This window comes from Pyrgilauda ruficollis, unplaced genomic scaffold (assembly GCF_017590135.1).
Source record: "Pyrgilauda ruficollis isolate IOZ18807 unplaced genomic scaffold, ASM1759013v1 scaffold29, whole genome shotgun sequence".
Lineage (NCBI taxonomy): Eukaryota > Metazoa > Chordata > Aves > Passeriformes > Passeridae > Pyrgilauda > Pyrgilauda ruficollis.
In genome coordinates, this window is record NW_024524266.1 from 7,253,718 (window position 1) to 7,277,979 (window position 24,262).

The 24,262-nt window shown below is 38.7% G+C and overlaps 1 protein-coding gene across 2 annotated transcripts; it reads left to right on the forward strand.

Annotated features, from left to right (window-relative positions):
- Positions 1–846: 846 nt before the first annotated feature.
- PRPS2 (phosphoribosyl pyrophosphate synthetase 2) lies at positions 847–23,871 on the forward strand. 2 transcript variants are annotated; one of them, XM_041472346.1, is made up of 8 exons: positions 847–1,005; positions 10,348–10,531; positions 13,178–13,198; positions 15,830–15,928; positions 16,980–17,104; positions 19,605–19,778; positions 22,567–22,726; positions 23,592–23,871. In XM_041472346.1, the coding sequence occupies exons 1-8, from the start codon at positions 884–886 to the stop codon at positions 23,682–23,684; spliced, it is 978 nt and encodes a 325-aa protein (XP_041328280.1). In that variant the 5' UTR covers positions 847–883; the 3' UTR covers positions 23,685–23,871. The 2 variants fall into 2 exon arrangements, with proteins under 2 accessions (XP_041328280.1, XP_041328281.1); XM_041472347.1 differs by lacking the exon at positions 13,178–13,198.
- The last annotated feature ends 391 nt before the right edge of the window (positions 23,872–24,262 follow it).

Genomic DNA, 24,262 nt, shown 5'->3' on the forward strand with positions numbered 1-24,262 from the left:
TTTGGGGTTTTTTTGAGGAAGTTCCTTACCAGACTTCAGGTTCAGTTGAAAAATTTCTAATCAACAATGGAGTTTATTTAGTCATGAATTATCCTATGGACAGAACACAAATAACCATGTGTTCAAGACCCTGCTCTTTGAAGAAATGCTTAAGACAGGAGAACTGAGGTGGTTCTGAAGTCACCTATCCAGTGCAATCTATTTATTTGTATACATACAAGTTAAAACAGCTCTACCTGAAAGCTAAGACCTTTTTATCTTAATCGGTTTTCAGATAGCACTTTGCTTATGAGCATATTTCTAAGCAACAATCGACAAAACCAAGCTAATGGAAAATGTGTAGAGTTTACACAGAATCGGTGGCGGGTTATTTAAGGACAGCTTTGCCAAGTAAAACTAGTAAGATCTCTAACCCCACATCAACCTCGCTGTATTCGGCTTTTTTTAAGTGCCGGTGTCACCTGAACCACATATCCCATAGGCAGCCGAGCCCCCGTGAGGATCTCCCGTTCGTGCCTCTCTCCAGGTGCGGGAGCCCTGCCCGCCTGAGGAGCGGCCCGAGCGCTGCTCCAGAGGCGGCTGGGGGGCACGGGCCGCGCCGGGCTCGGCGGCACGGGCCGCGCCGGGCTCGGCACGGGGAGGAGAAGGCAGAGGCGGAGGAGGAGGAGGCGGTGGCAGCCACCCCCCCGTGGCCGAGAAGGGCGCCCGGCCCCACCTGTGCCCCGCGGCGCCCCCGGCTGGCCCCGCCCCGGTCCCTCCCGCTCCCGGCGGCGGGGCGGGCCCGCTCCGCGCTATTTGACCGCGCACCGCGCTCCCCGCGCTCCTCTGCCGCTCTCACCGCAGCCCCGACCTCGCCCGCCCGCCCGCCGCGCTCGCCCCCGCCATGCCGAACATTGTGCTGTTCAGCGGCAGCTCCCACCACGACCTGTCCCAGCGGGTGGCGGACCGGCTCGGGCTGGAGCTGGGCAAGGTGGTCACCAAGAAGTTCAGCAACCAGGAGACCAGGTGCGTGCCTCTGCCCCGGCCCTCGCCGCCTGTCCCGTTCCCACGCCCCGCTGGCGTCACGGGCGCACCCCGGACACACCCCCGCGCCCGGCGGCTGCAGCGGCGGGCCGCTCCGGTGTCACCCGGGGCTGGCGGCCGGTCCCGCTCCGCTGTCACCCGGGCTGGCGGCCGGTCCCGCTCCGGTGTCACCCGGGGCTGGCGGCGGGTCCCGCTCTGGTGTCACCCGCCCCGCTGTCGCCCGGGCTGGCGGCGGGTCCTGCCAGGGCGGCTCGCATCCCGAGCGACCCGCGAAGGGATGGCTCGGTGCAGATGCAGCCGCGGGAGCCCCGCCTGGCGCGGTGTGTCCTGCCCGGCACTCGTTCCTGGTTGTGCCCCCTCCCTTCCCCTACCTGCGGAGCACGGGCACCGCACCGCAGGTGTCCCGGCTGGCTTGTGCCCGCCCAGCTCGGGAGCTCCTTGGCCGGAGGAAGGCTGGCACGGCCCTGGCCAGGTGAAGAGCATCCTCCCTCCTGTGCAGTGGGAATGGTGTTTGCACAGGCAGCCCAGTGTGTGCGGCGTCAGGTGCATCCCGCCGCTCGCAGATAAGTAACTGCACAGCTGATCAGCTTTATCTACCTAAAGATAAAAAAATAGTCTTATAAACTACAGTATGCCATGCAGTTTTGTAAGTAGGTCTGCATACGGGCAGATATAAAAACAGGATGCTGAATTAGATTTAAAAAAGCATCTAAGTCAAATTACACTTGCAGAATTTGTTGCAACTGGCCTTTATTTTGCATTAGCAGCCAGGTGTGTGTGTGTGGTGGACCTGTTGCAGCTCCTGTAGGGCTCCACTCCCTAGTCCAAGACTGATGGTCATGCATGAGTGTGATACAGGTTGTTGCGATGGCCTTGGCTTGCTCCTGAAAGTGCAGTCATACCAGATTCCTAGCCAGCCAAACACTGAAAGTAACTGGTACAGTGCAAAAAATCCTGTGTGAAACCATGAGGACAGCGTGCTCACCTGGAGTCTGGGAATGTGCTTGCCAGTGCTTTTTCTAGCAATATTGCCTCTCTTTACTAGCGTGTCATCTTAGCTTTCTGACCCACCTATTTAATTTGTTCAGTTTTAATGAAGAATTTTAAATTGAGGTGACAGTGGTATGTTCACCCCATGAGATGGTAAGACTGCAACTTCTTCTCTGTATAGGTATGTGAGTCTAGGCTGCCAACTGATTCTGAAACACAAGTTCCTGCTGTTAAATAGCTGGCTAGTCTCTGAGGTTCTTGTGTGTTTATTTTTATCTGTTCTTTTTCTGAATCTCCTGAAAAAGCATGTTTTCTTTGCTTCCTTTGAAAGATTAACATGATGTGTTCTAAAATTGCTCCCACAAAGCTTGTCCTTTTCTGTCTACATTTTTGCATTCTCAGTGCGGTTGCTCTTGTTCTAGTTATGCTCACTGGCATTACTATAAACCCTCTTCCATTGGTGTTTATGCAATCTAATGTTTGCACACTCTAACTCTTCTATTCATTCCTGATCAAATCTTCTCTCAATTCTTTCCAGCCCCATACTCACTTTATTGCTCTTTGATCTCCTTTCTGCATGATAAAACTTAACTTGTGTATTTGGTTGCATGACTTCCTTGCTAACTTGTTTAATTTTTTTTAATGTTTCTTCTCCAGAGACACTTATCTTAATCTGTGCTTGAAACACAGCAAACAGCAGAACTAAATTGATTTAGATTTTGTTCAAGGTAGAAATTTATCTCCACAATTTGCATATTTGTTTTATAAGTTAATTAAATTCTGGGCCTCAGGATGCACCTATTTTTCCAGGTATGGGATATTCACTCTACCATTAAAAAGAAAGCAGTGGTGACTGAGTATATCAGTGGTTTGGCTAATCTAGTAGTGCCAGTTTATTTTTTTAGGCACGTAGCGATGTACACATATGCAAAACGTATTTATTAGAAACATTATTTCTGGTTGCTTCTGTTGCAACATGGCAAGGCTGACATTATCTTTTTTATTTTATTCCCTGAACTAATATGGCTTAATATTTTAAACTTTTAAGTGTTTGGATTTTATTTGTTTTTTTTTTTGTTTTGTTTTGTTTTGTTTTACAACTTCCTTCTTTTGAGAGTCTAATCTGAATTCCTTGTTTCCCCTTCAGCAAGTTGTATCCACTATATAATATTTCAAGTCATTTTTTCAATATTATTAGCAACTTACTTAAGGATGTTGACTTTGCAGTTTTCTAGACTAATGTTCTTAATAAAGAAATCCCCAGCAAGCATATTAAGAGAATTCCTCAACAATATTTTGGAAATTAATCTACCAGTAAAGTTGATACTTATGCAGAGGGTTTTTTTCTTGAGGATCTGGATTTTCAGTCTTTCTATACTCTTAAATTGTGTGTGTATGTAAGCAAAAAATGACTTCTTCCTATATGCAGTGACTCCAGCACAGTGCTTTATAAAATTTTTTCTTCCATTTTTAAATTTATAAACAAGTGTATTGGCATTATGAAATACACTTGCAGTATTGCAGAATACTAAAACCTGATAGCTAAAAAGCTCAAAGAACCTTAAACCTTCCAGTGGCACTCCAGCAATCCCCTCATGCAAACAGATAAGCCTGGGCCTGAGGGTCAAACTCTTGTTTTGTCAGATCTGTTAAGTTAGCAAGTTGCAGAGAAGATTTACCTTTTGTTCAAAACTCTGTTTTGCTATTTTCTGCATTCTCTTAAATATAAATGATGGGTAAATTGACAACTGTGTGCAGCCCTGGGCTTAAATCCCTGCAAAAAGTCCTAGCTGGAAGACTTTCACTTGAGAGTTGTAATTAGTCTGGCTTGCAGAATAGAGTGGAGGGAAGAGTTATTAAATATTTTGCATTATATTTCAAGTCAAACAGCCTTTAGGTTTCATTCCCAGTTCTCAGCAATTGTAAGTGGGTTTGAGAAACTGATGCTGAGGTTAGCCATGGATAGGACCACCACTGACAAGTGCTGTGGCTAAACAGCCAGTGCCTGTATGTTTACAGCTCCAGAACAGTTAAAATGTTCTCATTTTTATCTGTAGAGAGACTGGTGTATCTAGCAACAGTTTCACAGTCCTCTTCTGATTTAGGCAATCAATATTCTTTCAGGTTCTGTAGCTGGTAATGTAAAGCCGGTGCTGAGAAAGTGGGGGAAATTGCTGCCAGACTCAATCACTGCTCCATTTTTTCCCTCCTTCCCTTTAAACTGTATGGAAATGCTTTCCTTCAACTGGCTACTAAAGTCAGGCAACCCTACCAAATGCAGCACCAGAGCTCCTCAATAAACTCTGGTTGTGGATGATAACTCTGTTAGTGTGCATAGCCTGTGTGTCAGTTAAGTGCCAGCCACAGTGGCATGGTAGGAGCTTGGGTGGCACCAACTTACTTATCTGGCAAAAGGATAAGGACTGCAGTGGGGACCTAGTCAGTTTATCTTCTTCAAACCCCACAAACCAACTGTCATTAGCAGTTTTGAGGCTGAAAGAAAAAGAAAGGAATGGAAGTCCTTGAACAGGAATGGCTGTTGTAGCCTCAGCATCATGAAACTGACTGGTATGTCAGTCAACATGATGCATACAGATATTAAACACTCTGAAGCTTTTTGCAAAATTGTCTTCAAATACACTGAGGTGGCATTTAATTAGAGTTGCTGTACAATTAAACCCCAGTGCAGATATTTTTGGTGAGTCAATTGAAAGATATTATTAAAATTTTCACTTTGTAAATAATTTTATTTTCTTACAAGATAGGGTATTCTTCCTTCTCTAAAGACTATTTATTTTAACTCTGCCCTTGATATACTTGTTATTCTCAAAATGGAGAAACTACTCATAGATGGGATTCTTTTGCACACATTTTTCCTAGTGAAAGATGATTAGTGCTGCCACCCATTCCTGTGAGGTTCCTGGCTTCTTGCTGTCAGATTCACTGGCTGAAGTGAGTCTTGAAGATTTTCTTAAAGCAAGAGGAAAGGAATTGAAGTCCTGCCTGGCACATGTGAGTTTGAAGCTTCCTACCCCCACAGCCTTATTCAACTGCTGAAGTTGGACTGTTTCAGAAGCATCAAATTAAAGTGAATGTCATTTAGCTTTTGCAGAAGGAAATATGGAATGACTACAAAGGGACATTGTCGGCTGTATGGGAAAAGCTGTGCTGTTGATATGAGAGCCACTTTTTTTCTGAGTAAATTAAACTGGCTGATATTTGATCTTGGAAGTTAGGAAAAAGTATCTGATGTTTCCCTGGAGAATCCAGGATGGGTTTGAGTCTGTATTTCACAAAAAGTGGCAAAATGAACCCAGTTTGTTCCATGAAGAAAGTAACTGAAAAAATGAAGAGCAAACCTGGAAATTTATGTCCTTGGGGATTTACAATTTGTACCTGGCTTTAAGACTTCCTTCTTACCTCCCCATCAGCATCCTTGTACTGCAGTTGTCTCAGATGGGACATAATTCCACTGCATCTCATGTAACCTGGCTCCTTTGGGTTCAGCTGGTGTGGAGCCATGAGCTGTATCACCCTCACTGAGTAGATGTTTTGCTGTTTGCAGATCCCTAACCATGGAATGAGCAAGCTCAGGTCACAAACTGGTGTTAGAGCAGCTGAAGACAGTAGGGACCAGGGACACACGATGATGTGAAGTGTTTCTTCATACTGCTGAGCAGGTGATTCCCAGCTGGGCTGGTTGTGGTCTGCCTCTCAGGGGGTGCAGCAGTTTCCCTCTCTCCCAGCTTGCTTACACTGTCATGAGCTAGAGGTGGTTGGAGAAACAGATTTTACCAGCTTGGCTGGAGAAGGTGAAAATTGTTTTTGGACTGCATACTGTGTGTTAAAGCCACAACAGTGTTTTGTTTGTATAGGAAATTGAAGACACAGCAAATATGGCCATGTATTGCACTGTTCATTTCTCTGAATTGGAAAAGGACCCAAATCCTTTAAAGCTTTTGGTTTGAGACTTCCACTTATTTGACCTTCCCATATAAGGTGCACTTTTATCTTTGTGTAGATGATAAATACTTGAAATTAAAAAACAGCCCCCACCCTCAAAAAACTCAAACAAAACCATAAAAACCACAACACCACCAACCCCTCCTCCAAAGAAAAAAAAAGGCAAGCCAAACAAAACCCGTGATACATGTAGATAATGGCTGACAGTCCCAGGTGTCCTGAGGTGCAGAGTTTGGTACTCAGCCTTTGAAGAGTTTTTGCACATGTTCAGGCTTGTTAGACATTTGTTTCCAATTTTTTGGGGGTGGTTTTTGGGTGACATGTTGTTGAACCCAAACTTGCTCAAGAAAAGGTGTTTTCCTCTTGCTGTGGCAGGCTGTGTGCCAGGGTGGAGGGTAACAAGATATTTCCTATCTTCTGCTGTTTGTCATACCAGTGTTCTGCATTAGAGCTGGGCAATTGTCAATGGAGATATTGTGGGGGGTTGTCTTGGAACTATTAGTCAGAGTGGAAAAGCCTAGAGCTGAGGGGACACCATGGGTGCCAGGAGATATGGGATCCCTGTAGCCTTAAAACCAACTCTGGCATTTTTAGTGTTTTTTTTTGTTGCTTTGGGCTTTGCTGGTACCCACTTTATTATGTTACATCACATCAGCTGAAATATTTGCCCAGTAAGTTGAAACTCTTGGGTTGAAAGACTTTACTCTGGGAAATGTGTTCCCAAAGGTAAGAGGTCAAACACACCCTGCTGCTCAGTGCTTGCCATTGGCTGAGTTTCAATGAGTTGCAAACTCAGCATGTGGATTTGTTTGATCACTTTTGAGTTATCGATTCATTTGCACACTGTATGAGGACTCTAGACCTTCATTTTTGGCCTCTTCTCTGGGTGTTGGACTGGCCTGAAGTACATATCTACTTTATTTGCATCTAATTTGCTTGAGGGACCTTACTTTTTATAAGCATGGCTAGAAATTTAAACTGCTGTAATTATTTTTAAAAATACATTGAGCCCTTTTAAGTGTATAATTTGTACATCCTAGTTATGTACTTACATTATTTACTATTTACCTTTGTAGTCTGGCTCTACATACTTAATTCCCTGTTTCCCCACAGCTGCTTGTTTTTTAGTTAGGACATACAAATTCGTAATTCCCATCACTAAGTTCAGCTGGGACTGCACTATAAATCTAGCTCAAAAAGATCTCAATCTGCTATTACTCCTGATTCTGATTTTTTCTTAATGGATGCTTCAGCCACTGAAATATGTTTGTAACCTAAGTGGGTTTTATGCTGTATCCTTAATTCATGGTTGTTAGTCTGTCCAAGTTTCTACTTATTAATTGGAACACTCAAATCAGCCTGTGCAAGTTGAAGGCAGATACCAACACTTAAACTTGGTATTCATCATGTCCTGTCTTATGTGTATCTTTCCCAGCTAGAGCCTTGTGCTTCTGGATGCCAAGCAACTGGCTCAGAGTTAATTACTTTTGTTTGGTATTGATTTTTGTAAATTTCCCTTTTAAACAAAATTATGTGGTGTCAGGGCTTTTAATGTACAGGTTCTGTTGACTCTTCTTGAGCAGAAATTTATTTAAACTGTTACCAAATAGCTGAATTTGATTAAATTGCATAAAACAAACAGAGCTTGTAATCTTGAGGCAAGAGCTTGTTTTTGTGTCCTTCCTCTGTGTCCTGACTATGTAAAATTGTTTAAATAACCTTGTAAACAGTTAATAAGGTCATGATATAAATGGGGGAATTTAGTAGCAATGTTAATAAGATAACTGTCACAGAGTGTGACTGCAGTTAGCTTAGTGTTGTCTAATAGATATTTGAAATACAACATTCAAATACCTGATTCTATAGTGTATAGTCTTTTATTGGTTGCCTGAATATGAAAAAAAGGAGAAAGGGATGGGGCAAAAAAACACAAACAAAACAAACCCTAACTGACAATTCCCCATCCTCCCTCCAGGAAAAAAAAAAAAAAAAAAGCCATGACCCACCCAAACCCCCACCAGCCCACCAGTGTGGTTAGTCCAGGCTGTATCTGATGGAACACTTGCAACACAATGACTGGTTATCTTTCACTCTCGGGCTTGGAGAAGGAGAAATAGGCATCTCTGTGTGTATCTGTTGGTTGAGTTCACACAATACCTCAACACCAGTCTTTGGGAAGGTAGATAGTAAGAGATACTGATCTGTTGCACAGCTTTGTCTTGTTGACTGGGAAATGTGACTGCTCACATTTCTGTGTGACAAGTAAGTATGTCATTCTAGCCTTAAAAACATAGCTACGCTTCTTTTTCAAATGCACTAAGAGAGAAAGAAGTAACATGTTTGATTTCTAAGTTGTTTACAAGTTGATTGGTAGCCCAAGATCATAAGAAAAAAATATAATTAATGACAATGGAAAAATCATCGCTTCAGGTACACAGTGTTAACCAGACCTATATTTATCTGAAAGTATATTCCTTGACCCTGTGAAAACTGTTATTTTTTTAATGATGTGCATAGAAGAGACAGTTTTTTAAAAGAGTAAAACAACTCCAAGTGTTCTTTCAGTATATAGTGAACATTAAGATCATATACTTTTGTCACTCAGCCAATTTTTTTCCTAGTATGTAATGTTTAAATTAGCTGTTCCTTTTTTTTTTTCCCCCTAAGTAATAAAATAATTTTTCTTTGGGCATATTCCAAAGGTGTGGTGTGAGACAACACTCATTATAAAGCAGGTCTGTGTAACTGCTGAGTCAGAGTGCAATTAGAATTTTTTTTTAAGCCCTCACGATAACCACAAAGCTGTAATAATGATTGCAGCCACATCTGTAAGCTTGTGAGTAGATTCTTCACATGGAGCTGGGTTTGTGTTCAGGAGGGCTCCTACTTAAGCCTGGCTAATTTTTTCCAATCATGTACCCCACTTAGTATCTTGCTGAAAAAATGTTATGTTGACCAAAACTTGTCCAGCTTCAAAGAGGGAAACAAACTAAGAAAATATTTCAATCAAAACAGAATTCTCTGAATAGTTTTATTTCATTGATCAAAAACTTAGAGAGGGAAATAACAATTCTGTGACTAAAAAATTGTGTCTTTGTGGAATGATGAAAGCGTCCCAAAGGTTTCCTGACATATCTGCAGATGATGCTGTCCCTGACCACCTCTGTCCTTCCAGAGACCTGATGTTTGATGATTTGCTTTCTTTTGACTTTAAGAAATCCTGCTAGTAGCGTACTTAGGCAAAAAAATTTATTCATTTCAGGAGAAAAATTAATACAGGATCTTTATATAGTTTGTTTGGGGCTGCAGAGAACTCAAATAGGGCAGCTGAGAGCATGTACTCAACTATCTTGATAGTGATTAATCAAATGTGTGCTTATCATTAAGATGTTCAAAAGCAGTAAATTCCTTTCTGTAGAAAGCTCATGAGTCTTGCATAGCACCCTGAGAGCTGATAAACAAAACTTGTTAGGACTGTGTTTGACTAGAGCAAGCCAAAGCATTGAAGGCATTGAATTAGAGAAATTATTCTACCCACATTTGGGCTATTTGGGTGGTTTCCAGTCAAACTTCTGCTTATTTGTGTCTTGGGTAAAGATACAACCTTTTAAATAAGGGTTCAATATGTTCTAGCATTTAATAACTGAGACTAGCATAGTAGAGCATGGATTTGTAAGGTCTGAGCACTTAATTATTTAGGAAGTCTGTATGTTTTGTGTACATTGTACATGAATTTAGGGCAAAACTAAGGTTTTCTGTTATATTATGCCATTTTTGGAGTAACAGGTGTGAAAATTTAGTGCAGTTCAGCAGTAGATGTCTTTTGCTTAGATCTAGAATTGAGAAAGAACTATGCATTCAGCAGATTTATTTTTTCTGTTTGTTTTTAAGTTCAATTTAATTTTTGAATTCTGTGGTGTGAGCAGTGATTGAACTCAAAATTTGTCTTGAAATCTGTGGAAGAACAAAAAAACTTAGATACTGACATAAGGAACCAAAGCATGTAAGCTCAATCAGAGGAAATAGAACAACTGACACAACATGAGAGTTGAGCCATGGTAAGCTGTTGATTAGCAGCCTTCTTAGCTTTTCTGCAAGATTTTTGTCTTTTAAAAACACTTTACTTGGACATCATGGTGTAGATTTTATAGCTGTTGGTTGGTGCTGACCTGAAGAAGACCATACTGACTTATATTAAAATTGTCAAGGAGGCTGTTAGAGAAATCACTGTAAAAATAATCCTACTCTAAATGGGAAATTTACAGAAGACCCGTGGTAGTTTGTTAAAACACAACGGGATTTTAAAAAAAAAAATTAGTAATGCCTTTCCAGTAATTTAAGTGTTGAAATTATCATCTCCTGCTCTTTCAGTGTAGAGATTGGTGAAAGTGTGAGAGGGGAAGATGTGTATATTATCCAGAGTGGCTGTGGAGAAATAAATGACAACTTAATGGAACTGCTCATCATGATCAATGCTTGCAAGATTGCATCATCCTCCAGAGTGACTGCTGTAATTCCATGTTTTCCATATGCCAGGCAAGATAAGAAAGACAAGGTAGGTAAGAATTGTGTCATTTTGGAAGGCTTCTGTTCAGCTTGCTCACTTAAATTTTTGGAGATTAACAATTTTCATAAACAATTAAGTGATTTAAAAGATTTTATCCACCCCCCATCCTTTTCTCTTGCTAAAATGTTCAATTATTTTATCCTCTAGGAATGAAGTGAGACAAGAAGTTATTTTTTTGCATGTGTTTTGATAAATGACATGCCTTCATTTTGCAAGAGTAGATATATTCTATGTGTGTGGTCTATTGCAGAGTACTTTGCTAGCAAACTGCATTTTATGGGATTGTTTATCTTGCTTTTTCAAAGTTTTTTTGGTTTTTAAATCCCTATTCATGTGGAGAGAACACCTTTTTAAACATTTTAATTGCAAGGAATTAAATACTAAATTCAAAATGCTGTAACAATTATGTAGGTAGGTTTTATCCTAGATGATTAAACAGAGCAAAATGGAAGGAACTGATAAAATCCACAATACAGAACAAAAATTAACAAAAACATTATTTTATGCTGCCAGCCAGATTAAAAAAAAATTCTATCTGTAGTAATTATTTTGATTTATGAAGACAAGAAATTGTATGGAAACCCCATAAATGCTCTACTGATATTATTGCCCTTTTCCTGAGTTTTATCTGTCATAACTGATGAATATATCTGTTCAACCAAGTTGGTAACACAGTAACAAACTCTCTGTGAGAAATGAGACTGATTTTAAAAAAGAGAAAACTGGACTTTACTATATATACCAAAAAAAAACCCAAAAAAACAAAAAAAAAAAACCCATTGAGAGGTTATAGGGATGGTACTTTTACCTAAGCTCATTTGAAAAGAAGTAATAAGAAATGTGAATTTGGTTTTAAAGACTGGATTGCAATGGTTGTATTTTTGGAAAATTGTCTCTCTACTTCTTGTAAATGGACTGCCCTTTCACTTTGGGCATCAAGCAAACCATTCTGCAAGCCTTCTGTTGGTCTTTATATTCTTTCAAATAAAAAACCTAACAGGAATGAAGTAATGGAGAAGCTAAAAATAATAGCAGTTATTACAAAATATATAATAGTCAGCCTATGATATCTAATAAGAAAATAAAACCGTATTTTCTGGTATATTAGTTCTTTAAGTGCAGGCTCTGTAATACCATAATACTACAATGAAAGTCTACTTGTTATACTTCCAAAAATGGAATTCAGGAATTAAAAAGTAAGACCCTATTCTTTGCCTATGTCTCTTGGTACTTAACTTTTACTGTGTTTTGTAGTGGATGATGCTTTCCCTTGATCAGAAGGGCTGAAATACTTTATATCAAAAGACTTTGAAAGGGTACCAATAAGCATTTTGTTGATAGGAAGGGAAAGCATCTCACTGTGTTTTGATTTCCTGCTTCATGTTGGGAAGTTCTGCTGTACCATCCTCTAAGTTCTTGGTGTGGGAAAAGGATGAGTATATTCTGAAATTTCCACGCATCTAAATTGTCTTGTCAAGGGTACCCAAATTTCATGTGGCAGACTTCCAGAGACATTTTAACCCCCCAGTGTGGTAGCATAGTGCATGCCATGCAGGAGCATTTTGTATTTCAGAAATGCCATCTGAAAATGAATAGCCTAGGAAAGCGATTTTGATTAATAGAGATTTTGATTAATGGAGATTTTGAGATTTTTTTTTCGAGACTCTTCTCTGTTTGTCACTGAGTTCCACAGTTGTAGGCATATATTTTTTGTTGCTGTTGTTTGTGGGGTTTTTTTCCCCCTCTGTTTTGCAATTGAGAAAATGTTTGCCATCTTTGGAAATTAACCTTGGTAGTTGACCTCCACGTTGCAAAATAAGCTATAATACAGCTGTCAACATTGGGCAGCTTATTGACAGGGACATCTTCCCTCCTGCTTGCATCAGATCACTTGGTCTTTGACCCATCATGAGTGCACAAGCTTTGTGTGCTGCCTGAAGTGTCAGTAAAGTGCCAGCCATTTTCTTCCCATGATCACACACAGATTTTCTTCTGTGGTGGAAGACGTTGCTGTAGTTTGCTTGACTATGAACTGAAGCAGTATAATCTTCAGTACATGGATGTTGTTTTCTAGTTTGAATTTAAGTTAGTGACTTTAATTCATTATGAGATAAATAGACTGAGTCCTTGCTACTTAAAATAACCATGTATTTGTCATACTTCTGGTGCAGTTATGATTTCTGTGAACAATGAAAGTGCTCTTCATTTAGTCATGTAAGGAAAGGGCCTTGTAGTAAAAATCTGTCTGAACAATCTAATCTACTCTGAAAATTTTAGCGCTAAAAATTTTAGCACTAAACCTAGACTATCTTTAAATGTGAAACAGATTTAAAAAAAAAAGACAACAAAAGCTTACTGCGAATGATAAAAAAAGTCAGTAAATTAATTGAGATTCAGTCAAGTGCTGCCCTAAAGTAGAATATTTCTGATGCACAAGCTAGCTAAACTTAAAAATAGCTCTGATGTTTCTGTGCTTTGACTATAACTGCACTTTTGCATCCTCTAATTATGCCAACCTTCCAAGCTGTGGGCAGGAAACATTTATGTAGGGTCCTGCAGAGATAAGTTAGAAGTACAGTGACAGATGAGTTTGGTGTTCTACAGCTCATGTAACTTTGTTTTTTTGATTTGTAGAAGGGGTCCGTGGAGCGTTGGGTAGGTATCTTTTTTTTTTTTTTAATCTAACACTACGCATTTCCATTAATATGGCCTTAGAGGGTGAAACTTCCTGGGTTACATTATGTATAACTAGGAACATTTTCAGTTTCACTTCTTGATTTCAGTTGTGTTTCACCTAGGCCATGACAGTAATCCTGTGGAATAATTGCTACAAGAAAACCCCTAGATTCTAGTTTAAAAATTATTTGGATATTCAAGATAATGGCTGTCAATTTCTGAGGCTTCAAAGCAAATCTCATTTTTGAAATTATAAATTTGGGTAATACATTAGTGAGCATTCAGTATCCATACACTTCACAACTGGCTTTCTTGGAAGTGAAAGTTCCAGTTATAAATCTTTGGGCTTTCTTTGATTTCCTTTCTTTTTCTTTTCTTTTCTTTTTTTTTTTTTTCTGTTCAGTGTGCATGTGATGAATATTGAGCAAGACAATATACTAAGATGCTTTAAGGCAACAGAGCTTTGATCTTAATGGACAACTTTTACTTTCAGCTATGTGTCCTTCGCACAGTTACTCTTGTGATGTTGTTTATATTAGCTTTGTGGGTTCCCCCTGCCACTGGTAATTCAAGTGATTTTTTTTAACAATTTAGTTTCTATACATAATCTAATGCTGCATTTCACACTAATAATTCTGAAAATAATCTAAAATGGCGTCAAGGAATTGAACAATGAATACTGTGAATCTGCGCTCTTACCTCTCTCTTCAGAAGGGAACCTTACAAACGACATTATGAGGAAAATCACGAGTTCTCATTTACCTTTGCAATCCAAGTTTCTGAATAATGAGGTCAGGTTAAATGAGGTTCCCATGAAGGGATGTGTCCAGCCTGGAAAGATAGGATAGCACAAACAGGAGAGCAAACCTCTCATTTCAGATTTCCCTGTTAGTCCAGCTTTAAACTAGAGCTTTGCAAAGAGCTGGTAAGAGAACACTGCCACAGAATGAAAAGAGTAGATACTAATATTTTTTTTTGTTAGATGTTGACAGAGATTTGAGAGTACTTTGAATTCTAGCTTAAAATTGTCAGATGCTAAAATGAGCTGAAGAGGAATTCAAATGCCATGAACAAAAATTTGCCACTAATAATAGACATATCCAGAAAGGACAACTTGCAGAACAGAACTTAAATGAAGAGCAGTGTTGTTCTCAGTAAGTGGAAAGTCAAATGTGCTGAAGCAGTAATGATGATGAACTCTTCTGGAAGCAACATGAATCTGAATTGCAGAGATCTAGGGAAGTGCTGGCTGTTGCATCTGCTTTCTGTGTGTCTTACACAGACAAAATGGTGGTGATGTTCTCTGAAACACAGCACCCAAAAGGGATGGCTTCCAAAATGAAGAATTTCAGTAATGATGGTGATAAACTTGATCTGGCCATAAAATGAGGCTGCAGTATCTCAGTTTCTATTCTGGAATTGTGTTATCAATCTGCAGGTTAAAACAGAGAAATGCCCAGTGTCCACCTAGACTAGGAAGAGTTTTGATGGAAATATTGGCTTCTTGATAGGACACAGATGGAAAAGCATCCAGGCTAAATTGTCAGTGATTCAGCTCATTGTCACTTATGCCCTTGAGCACCAATGGAAGGAAAGCAGAGGTACTCTGTAATTGTGTGTATGGGCTGGAAGGAGAGGAAGTACCTGGGAGATGAAATGAGGCTGTTTGATAAAGAGACGTAGCAGGAGAGAATATTGTGCCAGCAGAAAGCAGTCTGATATTGAGATGGAAACTCTGACTTGCAGTTCTGTCTTCATGCTAATGTTATTGCCAGCTATTAGCCTTATTTAAAGATTAGCAAAAGAAAGCAGGAGCTTTTGTCTAGTGTAGAGAAAGCTGTCTAGGGAAACACAGGTTTTTACAGAGCTTAAAAAAATGAAAAGTTTTGGAGTAACTAAAAAAAAAGTGAGGTATCCTTCAGTTATAGTTTCCTTTTTTTTGCTTGTTTGTTCTGCATCCTTGATGCTTTTAAAAACCTCTTGACATTGGCATTAACTTTGCTAATAAGATTTTTATTTCACTCTTTCTACTTAGGTTTCTTCATCCTCCCCTGTACCTTTTGGGAGTTCTAGACTCCTAATTGCATCCAGGAATTAAACATAGATTCTAAATAAAAAAGGTCAGGGTAAAAGACCCCTGCCAACAAGGATCTGCTACAGGCTTTACTGTGTTATGAAGAAATGCTTGATACTAACATTGTTTTAAAGCAGTGTTCTCAAAAGTTGGGTTCATTTTGCCTTTGATCTTTGGGTTTTGCAATGTTTCTTAGAACAAGATAGAATTGAGTGTTTCTGTGGAGTAGAGAAGTGAAGTTAGCTCAAACTTTTAAGTAGAAGTATTGAAAAACTATATCCCAAATTTTATCTCTTTAATATAAAGCATTATTAGGCAGACTGTGCAAACTGATTTAGATCTTTCTAAATGCTTTACTGAGTTTCAAAACCCCAGTAACAAGATTGACAGGCGAGTTTGACTGAAATTCTGAAGATTTTCATGTCTAGATTCCAAATATTGTGAAGGAAAAAACCAAGAAAAAATAGCTAATCTTCTGATTCTTTGCATCTGTCAAAATATTTTTTAAATGTAAATGTTTGTGCTTTATTTCTCAGAGCCGTGCACCAATCTCTGCAAAACTTGTTGCCAACATGCTGTCAGTTGCAGGGGCTGACCACATCATCACCATGGACTTGCATGCTTCTCAGATCCAGGTAACTGTTGGTTCTTGCCTGCTGTCCTAGAAGCTCTACTGAATTAATGTGATAAGCTGATAGTAATTCTCTGTGGCTTTGGTCATAATTTTGAAAGGCTATGTACAGAACTGTGAGGGTTCAGAGAAAGTCTTGCTACCAGTTTCTAATGAAACTCAATTTTAGAAAGAGATCAGTCTCGATTTTATGGGGTGATTTTGCAGTTACTTCAAATATTTGTGCATTGGAGTCTTTGGTAGAATTTGCCAAGTCTAATGTAAGAGCTTCCAGAATATAAAATATACTGGCTTGGGGCAAGTTCTCTTAATCTTAGCCTTGTCAGAGATTGCAGTGCTGCCCTAGGTAGAGTTTTGTTGTTACAGCCAAGGGTGTAATATTTTCTTAAAACAAGTGGAGATGGAGCCTGGCAACCCTTATCTGGCTTACTGCTGAATCCAACAAATCACAAAACCTTTGCCTCAGACACAGAGGCAGACATAATTTGTCATTCTCATGTGTACCTTGTTTTAAGAGAACTTATTTTTTACAGAAAATGCCATATCTTTCAGTTCTGGCGCTCCATTTAATCAGAATTTCTTATTATGCTAGATGGCTGTCACATAAATAAAAAGGTCTGAACCAGATTGCTTGGTTTTACAACTTGTACAAGGATTCCATTTTAGTTTGAGTCCTCCCCATGTTGAAATATTGCTGTTAATGTCAAGCAGTTGAAATTTATGGAAGTTGAGTATTATTCCCTGGATGTTTTGAGAGCTTCTCACTAGCATGAATTTACTTGAGTGCCTGAAGGTGATCATCTTTTCTGATTTTTACATCAATTGAGAACACCTGTTTCCTTTTTCACTATTCTTGGGTGATATTTTTCAAGACCTTAATGTTTATTTGACTTCAGCAACATTTTACAGCAGTATCAAAAGCAGAATTAGACCAGTGTAAAATACTAATGAAGCTCTGCCATTCATGAAAGGCAAAGGCTTGATTCTTTCCCTTTGTCTTCGTTCCAGGTAAGATACAAACACATATTCATGAAACTCTTTCTCTTTTGGACTAGGGTTTCTTTGACATTCCAGTAGATAACCTGTATGCAGAACCTGCAGTCCTGCAGTGGATTAAAGAGAACATTCCAGAGTGGAGAAACTGTATCATAGTCTCACCTGATGCAGGTGGTGCAAAAAGGTACTATACAAGCCTAAACCAATTAGAAGTACATGTAGTTAGTTGTTAATGATCTAATTTGTCTAGTCTTCTATATTCCTCTATGAATTGTGCAAGATATAGGGAACATCACTGATGGATCCAACTGTATTGTAAAAAGAGAACAACTAGTTCTTCCAATGCTGTTCATGCTTGAAAACATTCAGGAGCTTTCTATACTCTAAAGAAGCTGTTTTTCTCTCTCCCTGGATATGGCCTCATTAGCTGAATCCCTCCACCAGAGGGAAGAGATTTTTCCTGCTGCTTGCTTCTTTAGTCAAGTTGCTGCACCTCTTCCTGCTTCGCTCTGGAATTGCCTAAGCTTCCCTTCTCTGTCAAAGCATATGGCCTATTCCCACTGTACCTGCTGGCATTTAGGTAAGAGCTTGCTGGACTCATTTCTTTTTTCTCTACATTATTGTGTTCCAGATGTAAACCTGCTGACCCCAAGTTTTGCTCTATAAATACTAGAAAAAGGGAATGAAAGTTTGAGTGGCAAAGGGTACAAATAGAAAACTTAGTTCATTGGAGGCTTTCTTCATTCACAGCATGTGTTATTCATTTAGCAGACTCTGTTTTATTTGGTATTGATTGAGCATAAACCAATGCCAAAGCTCAGAAGCAGACTGGCTGGTGAGGTCATAAAGCATGCCATTGAGGCAAAATGCTTATTCTCAGGTTTTATTGCTCATCCTGCTGCTGCAGAGGGAACAAAGACAAATGAAGTAAGGCTCCTATAAGCCCACAGCAATTTAAATGTCTGAAATGTAGTATGGGGAGAAGTGTGAAAGACTGCCATAATTTGATTTCAATTGAAGTCCTTGAGTCTGTTGTGAGTGTTCATGTTGTAATGATTTTTAGGGAAATAAGATTGAGTGGAACTCCTAGTTGTTTGGATTTTTTTTTTAATTAATCAAGTTAAGGATGTGAAGAACATAGAAACCATTCTAAAAAATCACTTAGTCAATTAAATTTCTTTGTTTGTTCCTATCAGAATACTTTTATTTTTGCATTTGATTTTTTTTGTTGGTTTTGTTTTTAACACAAAATACAATCTTTGCTTAGAATTCAATTCAGAAGACAGCATTTTTCCCCTACCAAATATTTTTGCATTATCAAATGAATCATACAAGTTTATTTTTCAAAGATCACTCTTACTTTATTTAATATAGATAGTACAGTCTATCTTTAGTATCATTCTGTTGTAGTGCAACCAACCAGTTTCTAGTGAAGTAGAGGTAGAAGTTGTTCTCAATAAATGCATAGCTTCTCCTTCACCTCCAGTAATAAAATGTAAATAATATTGTTTGGCCTTTCCATTTAAAATGAAGTTCTGTGTAGAACTTCAAAATGAAACCTAATAAAAAATTAATGGAACGTGAAAATTGAACATGAATGGTCTTAAAATTTAAATCTGTTAAGTATTAATTTAAAATAAATCCATTTTCTTGTACTCATTTAAAAAACTTGAATTCTCTTTTGTTTCTTACCACTCACTTGGTTTTTCCCTAGCTTATTAGATGTTGCAACTGAAATAAGGCATGGAAATTCTATTGATATCTTAATGCCTCTGAAGTATTGAGACTTGCTATGAAATTACACTATCCATAAAATATGCCAAAAATTTTGGATTTGTTTATCATCCATTTGTTGAAATACAGTAACTAAAACTTCCATATTTAAGTGGTAAAGAAACAAAACTGTATTCTCTATTAACCATGCATGCTAATAATCTTGTAAACAACATTCTAGACATAGTCTAAAAAGGCAGGCTAAAAGGTTGCATTAGCATTTAGAAAAAAACATGGAATTGTTTTTTCCTGTCTCTTTATACCTAAGAGCTCTACTATTTTAAACAAACTGGGAGAAAGCAATCAGAAGTCTGTAACAAGTTTATTATTAGAAGTTTGGCCACCAGAGGTCACCCTGAAGAGTTTTAAAAGTTCTTTGTTAAGCAGATGTATGCTAAGGGAATTATTAATGAAGTAAGCTACTTGATTACTAGTCAAGTACTGTGAAAAGAATTATTAATCACTGTTAACTTGTTTGGGTTTTTTCTCCCTTTGGCTTGGTTTCAAACCCTGCAATAGTATTTTCCAGTTAGAGTGTAAAAGTGCACATTCCCGTAGGCTTAGAATTGACTTCCCCCTACTTTAAATTACCTAGTGTGACTGGTATTGTAGCAGCTTAATAAAAGCTTGTGAATAGCTGAAATGTTTTCAAAGCCAGGCATTTAATGACAAAAAAACAAAGTCAACTCAATTAAAAAAACAATTTTTGGGGTATAGCTTAAGACATTCTGGTTCATAATTAGCAATGAATTAAGATTGCTTCTACCTGTCTCATTCCTTGCAAAAGTTTTTGCTGTGGTGATTTGAAAGCCAGAAGACAAAAACTGTGTTTTGTGACAAAAGCATTTATATGACTGTTTTTCCTTTTAAAATGGTTCTCTAAACATGGTGTATTTCTTCCTGTAACTTAGGGTTACTTCAATTGCTGACAGACTGAATGTGGAATTTGCTCTCATTCATAAGGAAAGAAAGAAGGCAAATGAAGTGGACAGAATGGTCTTGGTTGGTGATGTGAAAGACAGAGTAGCAATTCTTGTCGATGATATGGCTGACACGTGTGGCACAATATGTCATGCAGCAGACAAGTAAGTGTTATTATGATCTGTCTCACTGTAGTGTTCTCACTCACTGCACAGCTGATGAATACAGTTGTCCTCAAAGCCTATAACCCAACCTGACCTCTGTAGTATGAAGTCATTCTGACCCTTGAATTGACAGGTCACAGTTCTGTGATTCAGCTGTGTCCTTCTTGAGAACATGAAATTGAGAAAATATTTACAGAAATATATGATCTGTACCTAGGAAGAGCACAGAATAAATAAAATGTCATAACTGGAAAAGGGCTTGGGCCATCTAGTGCACTTTACAGTTCCAAGGCAGAAGCAACAGCTCAAAAATCATTCCCTTCTTGAACCTCATCATGGAGCCTTTCCACTCTCCTTAGGCAATCTTTAACAAAGCTTTACTGGATTTAACACTGTAAAGTATTTTCACCATAGTGTCCAATGCAAATGTAATATTACTTTTCACTGTACATCTCAAGCATAAAACAGCTTGTCCTTTTCATCTGGGGAGGTGAGCATAAGTTTTCCTGTCGTCTGTCTGAAAGCTGGTTGAACTCATTTCCCTCTTGACTTGAGTAACTTCAGTTTGTTCAGTCTTTCCACAAGGTTTGTAGACTTCTGCTCAATTGTGATGCCTTCTGGATTCCTTCCAGCTGTTCTACTTCTTGAAGAGGAGCTTGTGAATGTAGACCCACTATCCTAACTAAGGCTCTAGCGGTGCTAAGTAGAAAGGATTATTTATGGTTTTCCAGGTGCCTTTATGCCTGTTCTTTTCAGGTTGGTAGTAAGGCTGGCTAGTGTTCATCTGGTTCTCAACCAGCACCCCCAGGTCCTTTTCTACCAGACAACTTTTCAGCTTCTCTTCCCTGAGCCTGTAGCACTTCATGAGGTTGTTGTGACCAAAGTGCAGGACCTAGGACTTGGCCTTATTGAACCTCATACAAACGGCCTCAGCCCATTGATCCAGCCTGTCCAGATCCCTCTGCAGAGCCTTCCTGCCCTCAGGCAGATTGACACTCCCACCCAGCTTGGTGTCACCTGCAAACCTAACTGAGGGAGCCCCCAGTCTGCTTGTCCAGATCCCTGGTGAAGATGTCAAATGGGTTTGGCCCAAGGGGAACCCCACTAGTGACTGGCTGCCAGCTGGATATAACTCCATTCACTACCACTTTCTGGGTCCAGCCATCCAACCTGTTTTTTACCCAGTGAAAAGTATACCTGTACAAGCTACGTGATGCAAATTTCCACAGGGGACTGCTGTGGGAAATGGTATGAAAGCAACAAGTGAGTTAGACATTGTTCTCGGTGGTTTGAAGTAAAGTTAATCTCACAAGTTTACAGTCTTTAGTTGCAGACTTGCTGCTTGCACCTACATAAAGGATGTCAAAACTGACATATAGCCTTGTGTTTCTTACAATTTTCATGGAAATTTGATGAAATTTTGCAGAGATGTTGTGTAGTTGTTTGCTATCTGCATCATACCTCAAAGTATTCTTTAGGCTGTGCCCCTTGCAGATCAAAATCAGAAATTGCCTAGCTAACATTTTTTTAGTACTCTTGTGCATAGAGGAAGTTATTTCCTGTCAAAAACATTGATTTTTTTTCCTGTTTTGAAAGAAGCACTCTTCATTTGCCTGCAGTACATTTCTAGAGACGAAATAAACCAAATTCTAAAATTGTCAATCACCTTCAATGTATCTGCAGCGTTCACTAAGATACTTTTGCTTCAGTGATGCTGCCTTGTGTCGTGTTCTTGGCATGAACAAGTGCTTTTCATTTATGTCAAATCCAGGTGGGATGTACTTTGTGTATAATAAGATTCGTGCATCAAAATACTCCCTAGAAGTATTTTTGTCTCAGTAACCTAGATGCATATCAAGGAAATGAACTAAGGAACATATTTTCAGATACAACAAATCAGCTTACTTAAGTACAAACTCAAGTACACACACTTGATACACACTCACCCTGTTGTAATGGATACACCTTGTAGGCTGCAGGTACTAAATGTAGTGCTGAAAATGACCAGAAAACTTAAATTCTATTAAATCATTCAAAATGAGATGATGTTTCTGTGGTTTTGTCTTTTTTTTTTTCTCTTTTATGCTTCCTCTTGTGCCTTTGTGATGATCTGATAAAATGCCATCCCTCAGGGCCTCTGTTTCTAAGGCTAGAGAAGCAGGTAGGACATAGCTGAGCATCTAGAGGCATTGAGGCCATTAGAAACTAAATTAGGATATTTTGACTCATTCACAAGGTGTTCTAGTTCTTTGATTTATACTTTTTTTCCTCCTCATGCATCACTTCACTGAGTGCTTGGATCAGCAGCATGTTTTCCCACAACCTTGTAGTAAGCTAGGCTTTTAATCATTAACATTTCTTCTTCCTCAGAAACTCCTTCCAAGCAGAACTGTTTGAATTGCAAATGAAAATAAACGTGGACTATAATGGAGGCACAACAGAGTTGTGAATTCTACAATCCAACCGACTTAATTTTTTGCCTGGTTAAGATAGAAAGCTTGTACTGGAGTTCATTTTTATGTTGTGCTGGTATGGTCAAAAGTGCAGCATTGTAGATTAGTATCACTGCTGCAAATAAGAACTTTTTAATTTAATTATAATTTTTGTTGGGAATTTTTCTGAGTCAATTCAAACTTCTTCAGGTTATACAAATATCGGAATTATTTTGTAGATATTTTATATGTGGGACTTTGTAAGTAAAATGTATTTTAGAGATTTGTATCCAGCTTCATCTATAGCCATGCATGTATACATGCATGATAGCATGCTATTTTTGTGTGTTCTACAGGTTAATGTCTGCTGGAGCTACTAAAGTTTATGCCATTCTGACTCATGGCATCTTTTCTGGTCCTGCCCTCTCTCGGATTAATAATGCATCATTTGAGGCTGTTGTGGTAACCAACACAATCCCCCAAGAGGAGAAAATGAAACATTGCCCAAAAATACAGGTACAGTGGTGTTTTTATGTCATTCCTTTAATCTCAGTGTTTGTATTTTCCTGCTCACTGGTGCTAGAATTTGTGCCTTGAGACAAAATTAATACTCTTAAATACATTGTCTTAGCAAAATGTTTTGCAAACATGCAGAAGAACTGCTTTAAGGGTATTCTGGTAATATAATAGGGCACTTCAAAATATTTGGTATTTACCACACCTTGAGTATGCTTGATTGTGAAAGAGTGACAAATGTAAAATTGACTGGGTTTTTCTTTTTTTTTAATATTATCTTTTCAATATTATTCATACAATATTTGCATGTAGGACCTTAGTTATTCTGTTGAGGAGGTCACAAAAATCTTGGGTGACATTATTTTTTCTTGAAAAACACAAATGGAATTGTTCTGAAAAGTCATGTGTCCCTTTTGGAGGTTTTCCTTAGTACACAGTGGAGCAAAGCATAAAAGATTGAGGTTTTAAATGCGTTACTGGATTTTTAAAAAGCTTAACATTTGGTATTTATTGAAACAGGGCAAGCACTTAAAAAGATGTGCTTCCTTTAAATTGTATTTATGTCAAGCAGACACTGCCATCTGATGGCAAGAATAGTGGGGCTTTTTGACAACATGCCTTGTCAGAAGTACTCAAGAATATGACTGTTCAGTGATCCTAGTCAATGCTTTCTTACTCCATTTTTGAATTTTGATTTGGTATTATTGCAGTTCTTATGTGTATATTAAATGTCTAAGCTTTAGTGTTTTATTACTTTCTAGAAATAAAAGCTACCAAGGTAGATGGAATGTTTATATGGTTCTAAACTGTGTAGTTTATTGCTCTTGGCATGCCATCACATTTTTCTTCTTAATTTTTCTTTCAGTTTATTGACATTTCCATGATTCTGGCAGAGGCAATTCGAAGAACACACAATGGTGAATCAGTGTCTTACCTGTTCAGTCACGTCCCCTTGTAACTGCAGGGGATTACACTGCATCTTTGCAAAGGTCTCTTAAGCTAGCACTGTTTTTAACTATGCACATCAACCATGAGAAATTATTATCTTTGTACAATTCGAGAGCTTGTATGTTTAATTATCATATTTGTCTTGTAATTACCATTTGTTCTTTGTAAATGGGCAATAAATCTCCATCTTGCAGAAACCCTAAGAATTCTCTTGAGAGTCTGGAAGTCTTGTGTGTTGTGCAAGTTTTTCTATGTGCCTGTTCTCACATTTGGCTGACTGCTGTGTCAGATCCATTTTTCTATACAGAACTACAAACTGTTCACAAAAGTTAACAGGATGTATAAGTGTAAGGTCATTCTCTGTGTTAAGCTAAATGCTACAGACCTGAGTTTCTTGTATCTATTAATCTGTTGGGCAAACAACTGGGGTTTTTTGTTTAAGTACCATGAACAGTATTTTGTAAGCCCTAACCATATGTAAAGGTCATGTTAATTTTGAGGAACTGTTGACATACACATAGCATGACCTGTTTGATACACTTAGTGTTCACTTTTTTCCCCACAAGATATTTGGGGCTGCTGTTTTCT

Excerpts from the sequence above, each read along its gene's own strand:
- PRPS2 (XM_041472346.1), top strand. The coding sequence starts at position 884 with ATGCCGAACATTGTGCTGTTCAGCGGCAGCTCCCACCACGACCTGTCC. Across the intron at positions 1,006-10,347 it reads TTCAGCAACCAGGAGACCAG|TGTAGAGATTGGTGAAAGTG; the intron begins GTGCGTGCCTCT and ends CTGCTCTTTCAG. Across the intron at positions 13,199-15,829 it reads AGGGGTCCGTGGAGCGTTGG|AGCCGTGCACCAATCTCTGC; the intron begins GTAGGTATCTTT and ends TTTATTTCTCAG.